The sequence below is a fragment of the Chiloscyllium plagiosum genome, unplaced genomic scaffold (genome assembly GCF_037043375.1).
Source record: "Chiloscyllium plagiosum isolate Xiang-an unplaced genomic scaffold, Cpla_swu_hap1 HiC_scaffold_3, whole genome shotgun sequence".
Taxonomy (NCBI): domain Eukaryota; kingdom Metazoa; phylum Chordata; class Chondrichthyes; order Orectolobiformes; family Hemiscylliidae; genus Chiloscyllium; species Chiloscyllium plagiosum.
Genome location: NW_028270141.1, coordinates 125,470,260 through 125,493,860, shown reverse-complemented (window position 1 = coordinate 125,493,860; position 23,601 = coordinate 125,470,260). Strand labels below are relative to the sequence as shown.

Here is a 23,601-nt window from a genome sequence, read left to right as displayed (position 1 = left end):
TGAGACTAAGTGTTTGTAAACGTTTCAGAAATTAGTACTGATAAATAAATTGATAAACAGTGTCATTCAAACACTCAATGGGGAACTTAACATAAAGTTTAAGAAGCTGTTCAGTGATCTAATCTGTGAACAGTGTTCTGATCACCTTGGGAGCTGTTCAGGAATACAAAGGGCTTTACTGCACATTCTCAAGTTGCTGGAAGACGTTTTTAAAGACATCCCAAATAAAAATGGGAACTTCCCCATGGTCAAATGGACAGAATAAACTGTGAAGGCCTGCAGAGGTGCAAAACAGGCCATGGGTTTGTTGAGTTCTTGTCAGACCCTTTATGAAGGACATCACTAAATAGCTGCATCCCAATAAGAATAAATGGGGGAGGGGGTGTGGAGTGGAGCTAAAGGGGTTGTATTAGTAGGAGTTGTTGAACTATTCATTATTCAATTCACAGCAAGAATGATTCCACTCAGAGGTAGATCAGGGAGGTGACAAGTTCTAAAGGGAACACGTTTATTTGAATCTGGAATATTTTGAAGAGTGGAATGTGTGAAGGAATTGAGCAAACTCGGTTCCTCTATCTTTTGGTCTTACAGCTGCATTCACGTGGCCATAACATCCACCCAATTTGCTTTCCCAGTGATGTTTGTGCCATCAGCCAGATGCAACACATTCCATCTCTTCTTCAAAGCAATTCATATATTTCGTAATTAATAAGACATAGAATCCCCGCAGGAGGGAAATGGGCCATTTGGCCCATCGATTCAGAATCAACCCTCCGAAGGGCATCTCACCTGGATCTAACCACTCACTCTATTCCCATAACTCCACGTTTAGCTTGGCTAACTCATTTAGCCGACACATCCCTGGACACTGCATGACAATGTACCACGGCCAATGCACCTAAACTGCACATCTTTGGATATAGGAGCAGAATTAGGCCACTCAGCCCATTGTGTCTGCTCCGCCATTCTATCATGGCTGACGTTTCTCAACCTCGTTCTCCTGCCTTTTGCCCAGAGCTGTTGGTCCTCTTCAATAGTTAGAAATAGATAAATTAAGACCATAGGTACACCACCACCAGAAACAGTAACAAGGGGAGAGTAAGTGTCAGCACAACAGTGATGAGTGATAGCAATTACAAAACTCGTTTTCCCAGGTTTCAGAGTTCCCGTGAACTAACTGACAGAGGGTTAATGGTTTGTGAATCCATTCCAAAGTTAGAACAAAGAATATTTTACATAGTGAATGAATTGGAGCATTTCCCCAACACATAATACAGCTAAGCTGTATTCAAAATCATCTTCATCGAACAGTATATAAAAATTGTAGCTCAGTGTACAAACTGCAGATCCACCTGAAGGTGCTAAGGAGTCAGTCAGTGCATTCACCAGTGATCTGAGAGAACACTAAGGTGCTGAGAATCTTCTTAACTGTGTCTGTCCTCTTTGGATATCAAATTGCTACACAGGACCCAGAGCAGGAGGTGATTGGCCTCTGTACTCATGTTGACTGTCCAGAGCCAGAACAAGTCATCCAGGACAAGGTCAGTACAGCTGAGAGTTTCCTCTGTTCTGTCATGTTTGTACCAGTGGAAATTATTCGATGTTGTTTTTAGTCCATAACCTGCAGTGCACCGACAGCACACATCCCAACCCTGAACCATGAGACTGGACTGAAATTACTCCTCGGGCCTCATTAACACTTTCTACATGAGCTGCCATCGCCTGCCTGGCTCCCACTGCCAGCTTGTGCAGTAAGAAGAATATCAGGGCTTCCATCTCCAGCAGCAGGTGAAGGGAAGGGTCAGTCTGCTCACAGAGAGGGTGATTAATTCAGGGTAATACCAGATTTAAGACGGGACTCTTCTGACAATTCCAGTAAATGTGCATATTTGGGGAGTTGTAGTCCAGTATAAGTGATGACAAAATATTGATCAGAGAGGGAATAATAGACTGTGGCAGCATACCAGACAGGAATTTACATATTACAAGAGCTTGCGCAAGCAGAAAGGACAGAAGCAAAAATAGTTGTTAAACTCTGAGAAACAAAGGTAGGAAAATGACAGGGAAGAGGGAAGTGGGAGAGATATAAAACACTGGGGTTGGTATAATCAGGGAGATAACGTTCTGTACGGTCACCATTGAGCAGTCTGCAGGTTGTACAGCCTGTCCCTGGGTCTGGCTAAAGGCTGGAGAAGGGAATGCAGGAGGAGCAGGATCTGATTGATCCATGTAGGAGCAAATGACATGGTTAGACCCAAGAACAGGATCTTTCAGGGAATCTGGGCAGCTCGGATTTAAAGAAGGAAAAGGCAAAGAGTAAAGTGAAACAGGATATGTAAAGTTGTCAGGCTGTAATCTGGAGGAGTGTTACATGGATCAGTGCCCGGGCCTCAGCTACTTACAATCTATATGAGAGGACTGAGTGTCATGTATGTGTTGATGACATGAAGCCAGGTGGAAATGTAAGTTGCTAAGAGGACAATGAGAATCTGGCAAGAAATCTAGGAAGGTTAACTGAATGGGCAACCCATGGGCAGATGGAGTATAATGCTTTGGAGAAATAAACATGGAAAACACAGAAATTCAGCAGGTCTGGCAGCATCTGCGGAGAGAGAAGCAAACTTAATTATTTCAAGCTGACATGACTTTATTTCAATGAGACGAAACATTTACTCACTTTCCACATGTGCTGCCAGACCTGTTGAATTTGTCTGCCACTTTTGCTTTTTATTTTTGATTTCCAGCATCTACTGTATTTTGCTTTGATGTAACTGCTTTGGGAAATGGGTTCAAATCCCATAATGGTCGCTGGAATTGGATTGGAAAATCTACTCTCTATAATGGTGACCACAGAACTGTTATCAGTTATTGTCAGCCACAATGTCCTATAGAACAAGAAATCTACTATCTTTATCTGGACTGATCTACATGTGACTTAATCCACACGAATGTGCATGACCCTCAAATCCTCTCCAAACCGACCAGGCAAGTGACTCAGATCAAAGAATTAGGGATAGGCAACGACTGAAGGGCTTGCCAATTAAACCCACATCCTCTGAAAGATACATTTTCAAACATAGAATTTGAAATAGCCTTTATTGAAAGAGTTGAAGAGCAAGAATGAGAAGGCCTTGCTGCATTTGTACAGGGGGCTTTGGTGAGACTGCGTCTCAAGTACTATATGCAGTTTTGCTCTTTTTTGAGCAAAGAATGTACTTGTCTTGAAGATAATGCAGTAATTCTTCACTGCACTGGTAACACTGTACACCTTGTTGCCATGATGCATTGACAGAGAATAGAGAATGGATGGTGACATTGGTGAACAGGCACAAGAATCAAACGGGTTGTGTTTTCCAAGATGGTGTCAAGCTTCTTGAATGTTGTTGGAAGAGGCAAGTTAAAGTCTTCACTCACACTCCTGCACTGTGGCTTGCAGATGGTAGACAAGCATGGGGAAGAAAGGAGGTCAGCTATTCACTGCAGAATTCAGAGTCTCTGAATCTCCCTTGGAACCAGACCATTGATTTGGCTAGTCCAGATCAATGGTAAAACCCAGAATATTGGTGGATTCGGCAATGACGATGCAAATGAATGTCGAGGAGAAATGTTTGGATTTTATTTTACTTCCAATTTTTCTCAAAGGCTGCTTGTCATTTTGCTGACCATATCACATTGACCTGTTTTATAACAAATCTGTTCAAGGAACAGCTACTGTGCGCAAGTTCAATGCAAATTTCTGATAAAATCAATACATGACTAAACAGCTTAGAGTTTTCCACTTAGGTTAAGGAACAAGGAATCCAGTCACAGCATTCAGTATTCCTGTTCATTGCAATATTGTCCTTGATATGCCCTAGGTAAATCACTCTTGCTTTTATGAATTCCCTTTTGGCCAGACATATTATAAAGTCAACAAACTGCAATCGCTTGAACACACCCTCTAATTGCCTTATAAATTCCTCCCATGTGTTACTGTATTCTCTAAATAACCTTCACAATTAGGTACTTTAACTGTGACTTGATTCATCAGTGTTTAGAAAGTGGCTGGGACATGTTTAAACCCAAATGGCATGACTTAACATTGGTATAACCAATTTGATGTTACACAGGTAGATATCTCTTTAAGCTTTGGTGTTTTGGGCTGTGACCACCTGCTCAGGAACCAATCAAATGCTTGTTACTATGCTGAGCCCTCCTAAGTCCATAACAATTGATGTTGATTAAAATGCCTTTCAAAAGATTGCCACTGGGAAGAATTGCTCTAAAGAAATCTAGGCAATGCTAATTATTTTCCAGAATTCAGCCTCACTGTTCAAATAAAGCAATGCACAATATTGAACTCACAATGTTTTCCACTAACTTGTTTCTTCAACTGCACCTATCTTCCTTGGTCTCAAACAGTACCTTCTCCCCATTTTAATTCACCGTACAAAAAGCTAAAGTAGTCCTTTCACTTTAGGACAGTTCTCTCAACTTTTTTTTGGTGTAGGTTTAGTTTTCTCATGTGATAACACAATTCCTCTTCTTGTTTTAGAAATATAAAGAGATGCAATACCCAGCCATCCAATGGATTGAAACAAAGGTTGATGGAATGGATGTGGTTTGTGCAGTGGAGATTGGTTTGAAAATTCTTCTCAATTATGCAGTTTTTAACAATGCTGAAGGTACATGACATATTCCTTTATATTATTACAGGATGTGAAAAGAATCGTTTACTCTGTAACTTATCTTGTTTGAAACCTTCTGCACAGACTGACCCAATGACCAATGAATTTGCCAATGTGATCACACTGTCAGTTTGAATACTGTTTTGATAAATGCAGCTCTGTGGTCCTACAATCTGGGGAGTGGCAGGTGTGTTTCAAACACAGTGAGCTGACTGTTCCCAGGGTCTGGCTGACGTGGTCTATCGGTGAGAAGTCCCACAAAGCCAAACACAACTCGAGCAAGCAACTCGCTGTATCTTTTGTGCTTTTGCTGAGTTGTTAGGCAGCAGCAAGTTACTAATTAAAGGGGATTCTAGGTTGTTAAATGCCTTATTAATGCTGCAATTCACCTCATTAATACACAGCTTCTTCCTTTGCTAAAAGCACTGAACAAACTAGATGCTGAGAATTCTCAGCATGAAAGTCAGGGCGGATTCTGATTACTTCAGCCTCTGTGGTACTCATCACCAAACAGCATCTTACAGCAAGACCCATGGGAACAAGGTACATGCATTCTGTATCCACAAACATTGGCAAATATCAAATGCCAACCTCTCCTGACCATCTTGGCCTCTGTCCAATCTGCAGGATGCTCAGAAAGCACAGAACTGCATCATAGGATGTCTCAGCAAATAGCATTGAGAGGATACTTTGGGTGGGACGGCCACCCACCTCACAGATTAGACCAGGCTGCCTCTCAGATTTGTCACTTTCTCTTTGCGCTCACTCAGTTAGCACCTACCCGCATGCTTGTGCTTTTCCTGGCTGTGCCATGTTGTGCAGTCACACAAACAGGCAGTCTGCCTTGCTACTTAGCAGCTCTCAGTCAGAAGGGGACACACATCTTTCTAGATGACCTAGATGCTACGTCAGTCTCACACCCACACCACTTACTAATGCCAGCACTTTCTGTGGCAAACACTCACTGCGTGGGCAGCTACCAACTTGCCATGTCTTAGTGGAGTAGTCCTTAGTGCAGGCCATAGTGACACTCATCAGTCAGGGGTCCTGATACAGTAAATCAGGCACAGCCTAGGACACCAGTCCAGGGGATTGACCACAGTGAGGCACCTGCTCAGGGAGTTTTCAGTTGGGAGGGTCAGTACCTCTGTACTGACCTGAAGAAGGGCTCATGCCCGAAACGTTGATTCTCCTGCTCCTTGGATGCTGCCTGACCTGCTGCGCTTTTCCAGCAACACATTTTCAGCTCAGTACCTCTGTAGTCTGGACAGTGGATCGATCAGTCCTGTGGATCCATTAGTCAGTACAGTGGTGTGGAGGGTGGGGGGGCAGGTCTCCCTAATCCCTGGCTCCCTTTGTGTTGTACAGCTCGCTTCATCAGGCATCAATGACCAACTCATTCCCACCAGCACAGGCCAAGAAAAAAAGAATCGGGATGTTTGAAGATGTGGGGAAATATTGTCAGCTGAAACCACCATCGTACAAATACCTTGTTCATCTTGATCTCACGTGCTGCAACGGCTTTCACAGACATCAATCCATGGTCCATCCTGTATAGACATGGAGTTAGGCTTCATGCTGGCACTATCACATTCAGGGCGACACACAGACTCAAACAAACAGAGTTTGTTGCATAACAATCAAATTTATACAAACCTGACACCCCCATCTTACCCCAACTCATCCTGTGTGCACCAATCTCATAGTCCAGGAACACCGCACTGCCCGGTTCTACCTCCTTCCCAAGATCCACAAGCCTGATCACCCTGGCCGACCCATTGTCTCAGCATGCTCCTGCCCCACTGAACTCATCTCTACCTACCTCGACACTGTCCTATCCCCCCTAGTCCAGGAACTCCCCACATACATTCGAGACACCACCCACTCCCTCCACCTCCTCCAAGACTTCCGTTTCCCCGGCCCCCAACGCCTCATCTTCACCATGGATATCCAATCCCTCTACACCTCCATCCGCCATGACCAGGGCCTCCAAGCCCTCCATTTTGTCCTCTCCCGATGTCCCCAACAGTACCCTTCTACCGACACTCTCGTTCGTTTGGCCGAACTGGTCCTCACCCTTAACAATTTCTTCTTTGAATCCTCCCACTTCCTCCAGACCAAAGGGGTAGCCATGGGCACACGTATGGGCCCCAGCTATGCCTGTCTCTTTGTTGGCTACGTCGAGCAGTTGATCTTCCATAATTATACCGGCACCACTCCCCACCTCTTCCTCCGCTACATTGATGACTGCATTGCGCCACCTCATGCTCCCGCGAGGAGGTTGAGCAATTCATCAATTTCACCAACACATTCCACCCTGACCTTAAATTTACCTGGACCATCTCTGACACCTCCCTCCCCTTCCTGGACCTCTCCATCTCCATTAGTGACGACCGACTTGACACTGACATTTTTTACAAACCCACCGACTCCTACAGCTACCTGGATTACACCTCTTCCCACCCTACCTCTTGCAAAAATGCCATCCCGTATTCCCAATTCCTCCGCCTCCGCCGTATCTGCTCCCAGGCAGACCAGTTCCACCACAGAACACACCAGATGGCCTCCTTCTTTAGAGACCGCAATTTCCCTTCCTACGTGGTTAAAGATGCCCTCCAACGCATCTCGTCCACATCCCACACCTCCGCCCTCAGACCCCACCCCTCCAACCGTAACAAGGATAGAACGCCCCTGGTGCTCACCTTCCACCCTACCAACCTTCACATAAACGAAATCATCCGCCGACATTTCCACCACCTCCAAAAAGACCCCACCACCAGGGATATATTTCCCTCCCCACCCTTTTCCACCTTCCACAAAGACCGTTCCCTCTGTGACTACCTGGTCAGGTCCACGGCTCCCCTACAACCCACCCTCCCATCCTGGCACCTTCCCCTGTCATCACAGGAACTGCAAAACCTGCGCCCACACCTCCTCCCTCCATCCAAGGCCCTAAAGGAGCCTTCCACATCCATCAAAGTTTTACCTGCACATCCACCAATATCATTTATTGTATCCGTTGCTCCCGATGCGGTCTCCTCTACTTTGGGGAGACTGGACGCTTCCTAGCAGAGCGCTTTAGGGAACATCTCCGGGACACCCGCACCAATCAACCACACCGCCCAGTGGCTCAACATTTCAACTCCCCCTCCCACTCTGCCGAGGACATGGAGGTCTTGGGCCTCCTTCACCACCGCTCCCTCACCACCAGACGCCTGGAGGAAGAGCACCTCATCTTCTGCCTCGGAACACTTCAACCTCAGGGCATCAATGTGGACTTCATCAGTTTCCTCATTTCCCCTTCTCCCACCTCACCCTAGTTCCAAACTTCCAGCTCAGCACTGTCCCCATGACTTGTCCTACCTGCCTATCTGCTTTTCCACCTATACACTCCACCCTCCCCCCCGACCTATCACCTTCATCCCCTACCCCACTTACCTATTGTACTCTATGCTACTTTCTCCCCACCCCCATCCTCCTCTCACTTATCTCTCTACCCTTCAGGCTCTCTGCCTTTATTCCTGATGAAGGGCTTTTGCCCGAAAGGTCGATTTTCCTGCTCCTCGGATGCTGCCTGAACTGCTGTGCTCTTCCAGCACCACTAATCCAGAATCTGTGTGCACCAATGTCCAAGTTCTAACACTTCTGTATCCCGATGCTGCACCTTTTGCAAGGTTATGTTGTCTTGGTTCTTTTCAAGAGGGGTTGGAAAGTCAGTGATGCTGAAGTGACTAACTGACATGCCCAAAGTCAACAATCAGAGGACTCCTTAAGATTTGTTTTAAAACAGTTGTATAATGAAAGGGGAGTGGCCGTTCTCCCAGTTCAGGTTTTGTTTCTAGATTGGTTTAGTTTTAGCCGGTGGTCAGAAACTGCTGGGGACTTAGAGAAGCAGCTGCAGTGAAAAGAGGTTCCATGCTTCAACAGAGGTCTTGCCTGAAGTTTCTCTCTGAAACCTCTCCAGCCTGTAAGACACTTGTTTGAATTTACCTTTTGCCAAGGGGTGCATTTATACGATGTTGTAGGAATTGGAACAGCTCCTTTTTTAAGTTGTGATATCGTATCCGTTGGTTTATCAAATAAATTAAGTTATTCTAAATTCTGTTTTGTTTGGTGTTTCAAGTGCAGTGTGTAAATAAAATTTGTTTGACTTGAAGCCGAGTGGTTTGACCAGCTGCATCATTCCTGGAATATCCAGCTCACACCTGCCTTTTAAAGGGAAAATAATTATTCGGGTCCGGCTACCTTCTCAAAATGTTTTGAAGGGGTCTGGCCTGGTCCAGCACCTTTATAACTTTCTCCAATTCTAATGCAAGAATCCCTGCAGTGTGGAAGCAATCCATTTGGCCTGAGTTCACACCAGCCCTCCGAAGAGCATCCCACTCAGACCCAACCCTCTACACTATCCCTGTAACTCTGTAGTTCCTATGGCTAACCCACCTAGCCTGCACATCTGTGGACACTGCAGGCAATTTAACATGACCAATCCATCTAACCCGAACATCTTTGGACTGCTGTAGGAAACCGGAGTACCTGGAGGCAATCTATGCAGACACAGGGAGAATATGTAAACTCCACATAGAGTCACCAAGGGTGGAATTAAACCCAGGTTCCTGGCGTTATGGGGCAGCAGTGTTAACCACTGAGACTCTGTGCCACCCATTGACCTGAAACAATGGGTGGCATTTTGCCCACCCCAGAAGTGGCAAATAATTGGGAAGTAGCTGTTACTAAGGGATCAAACATTACAGGGTGATAGCAGGAGAATGGGGTTGAGAAAGATGTCAGGGAGTCATAGAGTCCTGTGGCATGGAAACAGACCCTTCAGTCCACTCATCCATGCTGACCAAGTTTCCCAAACCCAACTAGTCCCACTTGCCTGCATTTGGCCCACATCCCTCTAAACCTTTGCTATTCATGTACCGAACCAAATGTCTTTTAAATGTTGTAAATATACCTGCATCTATCACTTCATCTGGCAGTTTATTCCACACACAAACGACCTTCTGTGTGAAAATGTTGCCCCTCATGTCCCTTTTAAATCTTTTTCTTCTAATCTTAAAAATATGCCCCTAGTTTTGAACTCACCCACACGGGGGAAGAAACCTTTGCTATTTACCTTATCTATGCTCCTCATGATTTTATAAACCTTTATAAGGTCACCCTTCAACCTCCTACACTCCAGTGAAAATGCCCCAGTCTATCCATTTAACTCAAACCCTCCAATCCTGGCAAGTCTTTTCTGAACCCTCTCCAATTTAGTAGTATCTTTTCAATAGCAGGGTGACCAGAACTGTACACTGCACTCCTAAAGCGGACTCACCACCTTCTCACCAAGTGCTTTTCTAGCACCACACTTTCGACTCACCAACATCCCATACAACCTCAACAAAACATCCCAACTCCTGTACTCAGTGATCTGAGCAATGAAGGCTCGTGTGCTAAACACCTTCTTAACCACCCTGTCTACCTGTGATGCAACTTTCAAAGAACTCTGTACATGAATCCTTAGATCTGCCTGTTTGACAAATCTACCCAGGGCCTGCTTTTGTTTGTTTTACCAAAATGCAATAACTTGCATTTATCCAAATTAAACTCCATCTGCCACTACTTAGCCAGCCATGATCGAATGGTGGTGTACACTCGACGGGCCAATTGGCCTCAATCTGCTCCTGGATCATGGTTGCAGCTACCTCAATAATTATGATCTTTGTGGGAAGGTCAATTTCAACTTTCCTGAACCAGTGACCAATTAAAGTCTTTCACAGGTGAATTTATAGCCACTTCAGAGCCTTAAGCTGCCACTTGCCTGATCTGTGAGAAATGTGGCAGCCTCCCGGATAGTTATTAATGGGGCATCTGCTGGTCAGGTTGGGCCTTGATTTGCCACAATCTGAGGGCAATAATGGGCACAGATAGTGTTCAGGGAGGCTGCTGAAAACCACCACCAGGCCCTAACCCCATCACCTTCCCTCATGTCCCTGTCCCCATGATTCCCCCCAAAAATATCACTCACACTTCCTGGTCCCTGCCAGCAGACTGGACCTTCAACAGGTCGATCCCTCTGACTGACTGGCCAGTTCAAACAGAGTGGGACATCACTGTCCCGATATCTGATTGGCAGAGAGGCTGGTGGATAATTCATTCAGGAGTTAACTCAATTAACTTTCCTGTTTTTGAGGCCGGGGGTGTCTCTCTATCTCTCCGACCTCAGCAGTGAGACAAAGAAATGGAAATTCCAGTCATGAACTCCATTTCTCTTCTCCCCTCCCCCCAACAAAACCAGACCTGATGATCACTTCTCGTATTTCTGTTTTCATATTCAATAAAAGGCAGGACAAAGTCAGTAGGTGGTCAAAAGATGTATAGAATTCTTGGTTTTAAAATGAGAAGAATGAAATGCATCAGTAAAGAAGTTATGCTAAACCTACATGAAACACTGATTAGGCCTTTACAAGAGAGTGTGGAGTTTAATACTTAGCACTACGTTTTAGCAAGGTGGCCAAGGCCCAGGAGAGGGTGCTGGAGAGATTTACTGCATTAATACCAGGTCTGCAGGGCCTCTGTGTGGAGGGACTGCAGAAGTTGGGGTTACTTACCTTAGAGCAGAAAGGGTTAATAAGTGATTGGAGAGATCTATTCAAAACCATGAAGGGTAAAGGAGGAGAAACTGTGGGAGAGGTTTTAATGATGAGAGTATGTGAATTTCAGTTGTTGTAACGAGGAAATGACATCATCGTAGGAAATGACATCACCAACCTAAGGAAATATAAACACACAAATAGAAAGCAGGTCATGCCGCTAGTGCTTCATCTGGGGGCTCACTGATAATAATACCTGGTATGGTGACGAAACATCTGAAAACAAACCTTCTAGCTCAGTGAGCAAACCTACATCCAGTTGCAACAATGTGCTATTGTCAAGGGGCTGGTTAGCTGACTTCGTTGTACAGCTGGCTTGAGGTGCAGCCTAATGCCAACAGCATGGGTTCAAGTCCTGCACAGGCTGAGGTCACCATGAAGGAAAACGTCCTCAAACTCTCCTTTTACATTAGGTGGGGTGACCCTCCGGTTAAACCACCACCAGTTCTCTCTCATGAGACAGTAGCCGTATCTATGGTCTGGTCAGACGAGAATGACTTTTCCTGTAGCATTGTGATCTGGAAAGCACTGCCTGGAATGGTGATAGAAGCAAATTCAGTCACAACATTCGAAAGATAAATGTTTCCACGATGAGGGAATATTTGCGTGTAGGTGTGAAAAGAGCAGGTCAGTGTAATGATCTGGTTAAAAATCGACCAAACAGCCAGCACAGGAGTCCCCTCCCCCAGCACTGTGTCACTCTGTGAGGCTATTATTCAATCTGTCACATCAGTGTCTGCCCCACTTCAGCAATGTCACCCCGACCCCTCACCTGTAACCTCTGACTCACTGTCAGTGACACCACAAATGATCATCGAATAAAATATTGTTTATTTATAGAAACAATCGTTCATGTCACTGCACCTTGGGGATTTACAGGACACTTGGTAGACGGAAAGATTTCACAGAAGCATGAGGTGCATGTGCTTCTCGCTCCTCAAGTCAAGAGTCCACCAGCACCTACAGATCCAATGGTTAAATTCAAAAACGTATCTGATGGTTGGTACTTTGTCAGGTGAGTTTTGTTGCTGATGTATTGTAGAAACACAGCAGAGGGTACTTATGTTGAAATGGTAGTGCCCCTACCTTCGGCCCAGTTCAAGTCCCATCTGGAAGATCATCTGGAGGCAGGTTGAAGAGGGGAGGAACAGAGAAACTCAGCAGCTCTGCCAGCATCTGTGATGAGAGAAGACTCACACGGAGTCTGGTATGGTTCTTCAGTGAACAGGTGAAGTTGGAGTAGGAGAAGAAAGGAAGGAAATCCAAAACAAAGTGAATGCATGTGCATAATAATTAAAGCTGGGGAGTTACAGATGCAGACTACAATGTGGAATTATGATGGGATTTGGAGGAGCTGGTGTTGGACTGCTATGTACAAAATTAAAAATCACGCAACTCCAGCTTATTTTCCAACAGGTTTATTTGGAAGCACTGGCTTTCAGATTGTCAACCACCTGATGAAGGAGCAGCACTCCAAAAGCTAGTGCTTTCGAATTATGATGTAGCAGTGATAGAGATCTGGCTCAAGGCAGTGAAACACTGCACTTTAAATAAGCTGCTCAGGAAAGGAAGGGAGACAAGGCAGTGGTGTTGTGGCTGTCCTGGAACAGCTTGGCTCGGGATGTGGCAAGTTCATGAGCACGAGTCTGCAGTCCTACTGCCGGAATGTTGTCAGGGCCCACAGCCTTTGTGGTATCCAGTGCCACCAACCATTTCTTGATATTGATGCAGAGTAAATCAAATTGGCTTCAGGTAAGCATCTGTGATGCTGGGGACCACTGGAAAAGGTAGAGATGGGTCATCCACTCGGCACTGCTGGTGAAGATTGCTGCAAATGCCTTGTCCTTTGCATTCATCTGCTGGTCTCTCCCATCCCTGAGGAGAGGGAATATTTGTGGAGCCTCCCCCTCCAGTGAGATGTTTAATTGTCCACCACCATTCACAACTGGATATGGCGGGACTGCAAAGCTTCCATCTGATCTGTTGGTTGTGGGATCCCTTAGCTCTGTCTATCACTTGCTGTTTGTGCTATTTGGCACGCATGTAGTCCTGGTTTGTATCTTCTAGGAGAAAATGAGGTCTGCAGATGCTGGAGATCAGAATCGAAACGTGTGGTGCTGGAAAAGCACCGCCAGTCAGGCAGCATCTGGGGAGCAGGAAAGTCGACATTTTGAGCATAAGCCCTTCATGCCCCACATTCTTGTTGAAGAGCAGATGCTCGAAACATTGATTCTCCTGCTCCTTGGATGCTGCCTGACCAGCTGATTTGTAGCTTTACCAGGTCAACACCTCATTTTAAAGGTGTGCCTGGTGCTGTTCATTGTATGCCCTCTTGCACTCTCCATTAAACAAGGGTTGATCCCTGGCTTGATGGTATTGGTAGGGTGAAGATAGAAGCGGAAATTGCTGGAAAAGCTCAGGAAGTTTGGCAGTATCTGTGGAGGGAAATCAGAGTTAACATTCTGGGTCATTGTTATGAGGAAGGGTCACTTAATCCGAAACATTAACTCAAGATTTCTCTCCATAGAGGCTGCCAGACCTGCTGAGCTTTTCCAGCAATTTCCGTTTTGTTTCTGATTTTTTGGTTTTCATTGAGTAGAGTGGGGAATAGGCTTGGCTGTGATTGGCTTGGATTTTATTGGTTTGGTTTTCATTGGGTAGAGTGGGGAATAGGCTTGGCTGTGATTGGCTTGGATTTTATTGGAGGATGATTCTGCTGCTGTTGATGGCCCACGGTGCTCATGATGGCTGGTCTTGTGTTGCTAGATCATTCAACGTCTGTCCCAATTAGCACGATTAGAGACAAAAAAAAGTCTGCAGATGCTGGAATCCAAAGTAGACAGGCAGGAGGTTGGTAGAACACAGCAAGCCACGATGACAGTGCCACACAGCAAGATGGAGGGTATTCTTAATGTGAAGGTAGGTCTTTGTCTTCACATTGACTGTGCAGGGACCTGCAGCTGCAGCCGGCAGATTAGTGAGCACGAGGTCAAGTATGTCTTTCCCTCTTTTTGGTTCCCTCACCACCTGTCACAGACATGTTTTACCAGCAATGTCCTGGAGAAGTGGACCAGATCGCTCACCACTTTTGGTGGACACTGAAATCCACCACCCAGCATATATTCTGTGCCCTTGTTACCCTCCGTGCTTCCTCCTAGTGGTGTTCAACATGGAGGAGCACGGATACATCAGCTGCGGACGGACAGTCCATGGGAATCAGCCAGAGGTTTCCTTGCCTACATTTGACTTGATACCATGAGACTTCATGGGATCAGGAGTTAATATTGAGGACTCCGAGGACAACTCACTCCCTGGTATATGTGACAGTGCTGCCACCTCTGCTGTGTCAGTCCTGATGATGCTGCAGGACATATCCAGAGGCTGTGATAATGGCCCATCATCTGAGAACACAACTGCTCCTCCACATTCACATTCACATGGAGCTGGCTCCTGTTTTTCCAAAATTCTTCATATTTCTTGAAAAGAAAGTCATGACCTTTAATTTGTGGAAGATCCAAGGTTTCCTTGAGCTGTCTGATGTTCTATTTTACTGTCATTATTTTCAACAGCTTTTCGCCAGCTCTACCCTCCCCTTACCCATAAATGACATTGTTCCAATGTGACTCACCACCAAACCATTGAGGACATTTTCCATATATGTGCCTCGGCAATGGGTATCAGTGCGATTTATTGTTCACAGAGCCGCTTAGAATTAGGCACAGGTCAAAGATCAGCCCTGATATTGGCAGTAGCCCTGATAGTAGTTGGTATTATTTGACATTAAGGTGCCACTTAAAGGTTTCATCCAAATGTGTAAGTCATGACAGGAGAGCTCAAAGCCATGGTGTGCTCTTCCTGCTCTACGTGGGAAGCTGGCCACATTTCCAGTGCCCAGGGCCAGCATAGGGGCAGGAAGGGTCTCAGCTGCAGCTCCTTGAAGCTCAGCTTTCAGAACTGGAGGAATGGCTGGAGACACTGTGGATCATCCATGAAGCTGAGAGTACTGCGAATAGCACATACAGGGAGATGGTCACACTGCAGGCTCAGATTTCATAGGCAGAAAGGGAATGGGTGACCACCAGACAGAGTAAGGGGCTAGGCAGGCAGTGCAGGAACCCCCTGTGGCTATTTCCTGCAAAACAGACACTTTGGATAATGTCGGGGGGAATGGTGCCTCAGAGAGAACCAGTAACAGCCACATCTGTTTCCTACGGTTCACCCTGTAGCAAAGGAGAGGAGGGGAAAGTGTGAGAATGCAATAGCTATCGGGGATTCAACTGGAAGGGGAATAGATGGATGTTTCTCTGGCAACAAATGAGATTCCTTGGTGTTTGGGTCAAGGATGTCTCAGAATGACTACAGGATATCTTGGAGGAGGAGGGTGAACAGCCAGTGGTCATGGTATACATTGGTCCCAATGACAGAGGATAAAATATGGCATGAGGTCCTAAATGCAGAATAAAGGGTGTTAGGAAGTAAGTTGAAAGTATGACCTTAAAGGTTGTGATGTCAGGATTACTACTATTGCCACGTGCGAGTCAGAGTAGAAAGTCCAGGAAATTATAATTGAACACATGCTGGAAAGGTGGTGCAAGGGGAGGGTTGCAGATTCCTGGGACATTGGGACTGGTTTTGGGGAAGTGGAACCAGTACTAACTGGATGGGTTGCACATGGTCAGTGATCTCAGGTTCAGGATAATGCTGCAGGATTTCCTCAGGATAATGTCCTTGGCCCAAACATCTTCAGCTGTTTCATTAATAATCCTCCCTCCATTATAAGGTCAGAAGTGGGATATTCACTAATGATTACACAATGTCCAGCACCATTTGTCACTCATCAGACATTAAAGAAGCCCTTATGCAAAGCAGCAAGACCTGGGCAGTATCCAGGTTTGGGCTGACAAATGATAAGTAACATTCAATACAAATGATAGACAATGACTGTCTCCAACAGGGGAGAAAGTGACCATTGTCACTTGACATTCAGTGGTGTTACTATCCCTGAATCCCCCACTATCTACATCCTGGGAGTTCCCATTGACCAAAAAATCAACTGGACTAATCAGCAGAGGCCTCACCTTCATTCCCCTACGCTCCCGGATTAATGAGTTCAACATACGGCGTGACATCGAACAATTCTTCCGCCGCTTTCGCCTCCGCGCCTACTTCTTTAACCAAGACTCTCGCCCACCCTCTGACGACCCCTTCTCCCGCCTCCAACACACCGCATCCACCTAGACACCCCGTGCTGGCCTCCTACCTGCCCTCGACCTCTTCATAGCCAACTGCCGCCGCGATATTAACCGCCACCTGAACTCCCCCACCCCTCTCACCCACTCCAACCTCTCACCCTCGGAACGCGCAGCCCTCCACTCACTCCGTTGCAACCCCAACCTCACTATCAAACCAGCAGACAAGGGAGGCGTGGTAGTAGTTTGGCGCACCGACCTCTACACCGCTGAGGCCAAACGCCAGCTCGCAGATACCTCCTCCTACTGCCCCCTTGACCATGACCCCACCCCCCCACCACCAAACCATCATCTCCCAGACCGTCCATAACCTCATCACCTCGGGGGATCTCCCATCCACCGCCTCCAACCTCATAGTCCCACAGCCCCGCACCTCCCACTTCTACCTCCTGCCCAAAATCCACAAACCTGACTGCCCCGGCCGACCCATCGTCTCAGCCTGCTCCTGCCCCACCGAACTCATCTCCGCATACCTTGACACCGTCCTGTCCCCCTTAGTCCAAGAACTCCCCACCTACGTTCGGGACACCACCCATGCCCTCCACCTGCTCCATGATTTTTGCTTCCCCGGTCCCCAACACCTTATTTTCACCATGGACATCCACTCCCTGTACACCTCCATCCCCCATCACGAAGGACTCAAAGCCCTCCGCTTCTTTCTTTCCCGCCGTACCGACCAGTACCCTTCCACTGACACCCTCCTTCGACTGACTGAACTGGTCCTCACCCTGAACAACTTCTCTTTCCAATCCTCCCACTTCCTCCAAACAAAAGGAGTAGCCATGGGCACCCGCATGGGCCCCAGCTATGCCTGCCTCTTCATAGGATATGTGGAACAATCCATCTTCTGCAACTACACAGGCCCCACCCCCCCACCTTTTCCTCCGCTACATCGATGACTGTATCGGCGCCACCTCGTGCTCCCACGAGAAGGTTGAACAGTTCACCCACTTCACCAACACCTTCCACCCTGACCTCAAATTCACCTGGACAGTCTCAGATTCCTCCCTCCCCTTCCTCGACCTTTCTATTTCCATCTCAGGCGACCGAATCAACACGGACATCTACTACAAACCGACCGACTCCCACAGCTACCTGCACTACACCTCCTCCCATCCTGCCCCCTGTAAAAACGCCATCCCATTCTCCCAATTCCTTCGACTCCGCCGCATCTGCTCCCAGGAGGACCAGTTCCAAAAACGCACAACCCAGATGGCCTCCTTCTTCAAGGATCGCAATTTCCCCCCCGACGTGGTCGACGATGCCCTCCACCGCATCTCTTCCACTTCCCGCTCCTCCGCCCTTGAGCCCCGCCTCTCCAACTGCCACCAGGACAGAACCCCATGGTCCTCACCTACCACCCCACCAATCTCCATGTACAGCGCATCATCCGCCGTCATTTCCGCCACCTCCAAACGGACCCCACCACCAAGGATATATTTCCCTCCCCTCCCCTATCAGCATTCCGTAAAGACCACTCCCTCCGTGACTCCCTCATCAGATCGACACCCCCCACCAACCTAACCTCCACTCCCGGCACCTTCCCCTGCAACCGCAGGAGGTGCAAGACTTGCGCCCACACCTCCCCCCTCACCTCCCTCCAAGGCCCCAAAGGAAACTTCCATATCCGCCACAGATTCACCTGCACCTCCACACACATCATCTATTGCATCCTCTGCACCCGATGTGGCCTCCTCTATATTGGGGAGACAGGCCGGCTACTTGCGGAGCGTTTCAGAGAACACCTCTGGGACACCCGGACCAACCAACCCAACCACCCTGTAGCTCAACATTTCAATTCCCCCTCCCACTCCACCAAGGATATGCAGGTCTTTGGACTCCTCCATCGTCAGACCACAACAAAACGACGGTTGGAGGAAGAACGCCTCATCTTCCGCCTAGGAACCCTCCAACCACAAGGGATGAACTCGGATTTCACCAGTTTCTCATTTCCCCTCCCCCCACCCTGTCTCAGTCAAATCCATAGAATTCAGCACCGCCTTCCTAACCTGCAATCTTCTTCCCGACCTCTCCGCCCCCATCCCAGTCTGACCTATCACCCTCACCTTGACCTCTTTCCACCTATCACATTTCCGACGCCCCTCCCCCAAGTCCCTCCTCCCTACCTTTTATCTTAGCCTGCTGGACAAACTTTCCTCATTCCTGAAGAAGGGCTTATGCCCGAAACGTCGATTCACCTGTTCCCTGGATGCTGCCTGACCTGCTGCGCTTTTCCAGCAACACATTTCCAGCTCTGGACTAATCATATAACTACTGTGGCTACAAGAACAGGTCAGAGATATCCTGCAACAAATAACTCACCTATTAACTCTCCAAAACATGTCCATCATCTACAAGGCAAAAGTGTGATGGAATATTCCCCACCTGACTGCCATTGGGCAGCTCCAATAACATTCAAGCAGCTTGACACCATCCACATCAAAGCAGTTCACTTGATTGGCATCAGATTCACAAGCATCTACTCTCTCCACCATCGACACATGGTAGCTGCGATATGTATCATCTGCACAATGCACTGCTGAAATTCAAGAGGAATCCTTCGACAACAAAGTAAAACAAAGAACTGCGATGTTGGGAATATAAAACAGAAATGGAAAGTTCTGGAGAAACTCAGCGGGTCTCACAATATCTGTGGAAAAAAAATCTGTGATGATTGTACACTGGACTTGAAATGTTAGCTCTGTTTTTCTCTCCACAGATGCTGCCTGACCTGCTGAGTTTCTCCAACACTTTCTGCTTTTTCTGCTAAAATAGCACCTTCCAAACCCATGACACCCCCACCCCCTCCAACTTCACCTGGAAGGAGAAGGGCAGCAGATACGTGGGATCACCACCACCTGCAAATTCCTGAATTGGAAATATATTACCATCCTTTCTGTTTCTCTGGGTCAAATTCCTGGAACACCCTCCCTAGCGAGATTGTGTATGTACCTACACCAAATAGACAGAAGTAGTCTGGGAGGCAGCTAAATGCCACCTTCTCAAGGGCAGGTCGGGATGGGCAATAAATACTCATATAGCCCATGAATAAAGATTTTAAAACATCCTCCTGACATCACCTTCAGAAACGGTTCCCTCTCATTCTTGTCCCATGAGTCAGCGAGAACAGCTTTTCTTTGTCTCCCTTACCTAACTCATGTCACTGTCTGGTACAGCTCCAACCAACTGTCCAAGGACAAATTTCCCAGCTTCTCCACCCTAAACCTATTGGTAAAATCCCTCTGCATCCTCACAAGGTGCAAATATCATTCCTAAAGTGTGAGTGATTATCACTTCACACAATGCTTAAGCTGTGACCTAACCAGCAGTTTACAAAGCTTCAGCATGATCTCCCCCCATTTGTACTCACTACCCCTAGTAATGAAGCTCAAAGTCCCCCATACTTCCTTAATATGTGCTGCATCTTTCAATGGTCAATATCCCTCAGATCTCCCTGTCCCTGGTGCCTTTCCGTCATCGATAATGATTCCCAACATCCCTTTTCCCAGAGTGTCTCACCTCACACTTGCCCGTCCTAATTTCCATCTGCCACATGTCTGCCCATTCTGTGAGGTTATTGATGACATTCCTGTAGCTGGGATTGCACTGAATGGTGGAGGGTTCTCAATGACCTGAATGGCTGTCACCTGTTCATATTGTCCTGTTAATCTACTCAGATCCAGGCAGACGTTGTCACGAATGAAATGCCTATATTCATATTGCAGGGCAGTTGATAGGAAACTGGAAGAGAAACAATATGAAGAACATGTGCTTGAATTCCTGAAGGATTTGGAAGAAGACAACCAACCCTTTGAACCAGGAATATTTTCTCTTAATTTCTTTAGCAGACGTGGGCTAATGGATATAGCTTTTCTTAAAACTTCCCAATGATTTCCTTTTCCTGGAAGGTTCTGTTCCCTTTACTGTTATATATAACAGTCAATATAACATATAACAATCAATCATGCTTAACTCTGTCTTAAACTGTTTTATTCATGTGCAAGGTACATCTTGGCTTTAACCTGGATTAGCATGCATAATTATGGTCTCCTTATCTAAAAAAGGGTTTACTTAATTATTGGGATTTAGGCTCAAATTCCAGAGAAAAAAAGTTTGTGTTATGCAATGATCTTCCTGGTAAGAAGGACAACATTAAATGCAAACCAAAGAGAATGATTATACAATAAGGGTGAAGGTTGGCACTAAACATTTCACTCATTGAGGCATACCACAGTACACAGGTTCAGGACATGTGGGTCTGTCTTTCCATCAACACCCAAACATCTAACATTCTTTGAACCTGATCTGTTGACTCATAAAGTACTTTGATGTTTTTGCCTAAGTCAATTTAGCTCAAACAGACACACAAAACCCTCTTGCAGCTTGAACACTTCAACTTTAATTTCACAGTCTACCTCAACCCCTGTCACCACAGCTACTCGCAGATTGCCTCTCTCGCTCTCTCTTTTTCGCTCTCTCCCTTTCCATCCCTCTTCACGTCTGCATCTACATCTTAATACTCTGTTCTAAGAACTTCTTAAAAGAGCCTTTTTCTTTCAATTTCTGTACAGGCAGTTGCCATTAATCTGAACACAGGATTTTATACTGATCTAATACATCTAGATGTTTTATGGGAAATCTTCAACCTGTTTCTACATTACTTATGGAAAATCCCTTAGACTATGACAATGAACCATCAACTGATAATGCTCCTGTCCATTTGCTATGATGAACTCCAACCTTTCACTCTCAGAAAGACCTTGATTTAGCAAGTGTACTCCTGGTAAGGCTTCTGGCACACTCACCTTTTTATATCCCGTTCTCTGTCCTGCCTGAAAACTCTGTGTCCAGGGATGTTGAGTTGCCATCCTTGCCTCTCTTTTAGCCAATAATCTATTATAGCAATTATAAATAAAGTCAGGGATATGATTCTTAAGAGAGGGAAGAAGCTCGGGGACCTGGGTGTTTGTAGTTTATTATCTGCCTCATGAGCAGTCATTGCATTCCCCTACAGGATAAGTACATCCTTCCTTATGTAAAGAGAACAAAAGATTGTGATCCCACATTTATCACTGAAGTGAGAGATTCGTACTCTTCACTTCCATTGTAGTGAAGACCAGCATGCTCTTTGTTTTCCTCATTGTTTGCTGAATGCGTACATGAACTTTCAAACCACACATTAACCAGACATTAGGCTCCAGCTCTGGTCACTCTGACTGTCCCTGACAGAGCAGTCCTGGATGCTCATGTTCCTTTTAATATCCTTTATAGTGAGGATTTCTGTTCAAATCTAAGTTATTAGTCAGTGTTTCAGATTCATTTCTGACCAACCACCTCTGTGGGGCATTGGTGACATCAGTTTAAAGTCTTCTTACAGCACGTACCGAGGGTTAAATTCTATTACAGATGGGAAGCTGAGTCCTTCACTGGGAAGCAGGGATTAAATGTTCTTTAATCTTGTTTGAAATTAATGAATTGTGTACAGCCTGAAACAGGGATGGTCCTGGTGATGGATTGGACTTACGTTTAATCTCAGTCATGCTGGGTCAGAATGTTTCACGTTGATGTGGTAAGAGCTCATTGACAGTGGGAGGTATTACAGAACCTGATGGTTTGAGGTTGGTCGGTGCTGGAACTGCCCTGTGTCTGTCTGTGTTTTTCTAACTGCTGGGAATTTTTTTCTCACTGTGAAATAAAGAGGGTGATGCATCACAACACTTGGTTTCCTGTTAATTCTTATTCAAAGGGAAATCCGGATCACTGCTCACATCACAATTTTAATATTATACACAGCCTTCCACATTTCAGTGAAATCAATGTGTCAAAGTATTGAAGATTAAAAGTAATAATTCTCTTATTTCAGAAAATGAACCTGCTCTAATGGAGGGTATTTGTCCCACTGTGTACATGAACCATGGGCAAGGTGAGATTAGTGAGAGCACAGCCCCCATATCAGATAGAGTAGGACTGCGAAAGCTTGGGATTTCAAGCAAACCTGTTGGATTATAACCTAGTTTTGTGTGACTTCTGACCATATCCAGTAAGAGACAATTGACCAGTATCGTTTGAAGTTCAGTCATGTTCCCATTGCCTGATTCCCTCACTATTAACACCCTGGGGATTACCATTGACCAGAAACTGTATTGATATGATGAATCTAATTCACTGCAAGTCATTGAAAGCAGGTCAGAAACTAGGAATTCTGCAGTGAGTAACTCACCACCTAACCTCCCAAAGCCTGCCTAAGGCACAATTCAGGTGTAAAATTGGAATACTCTCCAAGATGTGCTCCAGAGCCTCACCAAAGCTCCTTGGATAGAATCTTCCAAACCCTCAACCATTTCCATCTTGAAGGACAAGGACAATGGATACATGGGATTACCATAAGCTACACATTCCCCTCCAAACCACTCACCATCCTGATGTGTTGATTTAGTATGGGTGTGAAGATTCACTTTCAATCCAACATTAAACACACTTCACTGGAGTACTCTAAATGCGGCCTCTTGGTGCAGCTGATACAAGTTCCTGACTCATCACTGAAGCAATTCTTACAAAAAGGACAACTATTACCCACAAGTGGAAATGGCTGACCCAGCACGAGACCTGACAGCAACCGACGTTTGATCCCTCAACTCAAAGTCTGCAGTTCTTGTACGATGGTTAATCTGTATGATGGTTGGTCTATGTGATGGTCAGTCTGTACGATAATTGGTCTGTGCGATGGATGGTCTGTGTGATGGTTGGTCTGTGCGATGGATGGTCTGTGTGATGGATGGTCTGTGTGATGGTTGGTGTGTACTACAATTGATCTGTGCAATGGTTGGCCTGTGCGATGGTTGGTCTGTGCGATGGTTGGTCTGTGCGATGGTTGGTCTGTGCGTGGATGGTCTGTGTGATGGTTGGTCTGTGCGTGGATGGTCTGTGTGATGGTTGGTCTGTACTACGGTTGATCTGCGTGATGTTTGGTCTGTACAATGGTTGGTCTGTGTGATTGTCTGTGTGATGGTTGTTCTGTGTGATGGTTGGTCTGTGCGATGGTTA

General features: G+C 46.1%; 1 protein-coding gene across 3 annotated transcripts in view; it reads left to right on the top strand.

The window, feature by feature from the left end:
• LOC148151315 (EH domain-containing protein 3-like) overlaps positions 1–22,259 on the top strand; it is a 106,427-nt gene extending 84,168 nt beyond the window's left edge. For 2 of the 3 annotated variants that reach the window (XM_087983254.1, XM_087983249.1), the window contains one exon: positions 4,535–8,823. In XM_087983254.1, the coding sequence (XP_087839380.1) occupies positions 4,535–4,625 (91 nt within the window). In that variant the 3' untranslated portion in view covers positions 4,626–8,823. Of the gene's footprint in view, positions 1–4,534; positions 8,824–20,282 lie in introns of those variants that run through there. The other variant, XM_087983259.1, reaches the window with a different exon arrangement.
• Positions 22,260–23,601: the final 1,342 nt, after the last annotated feature.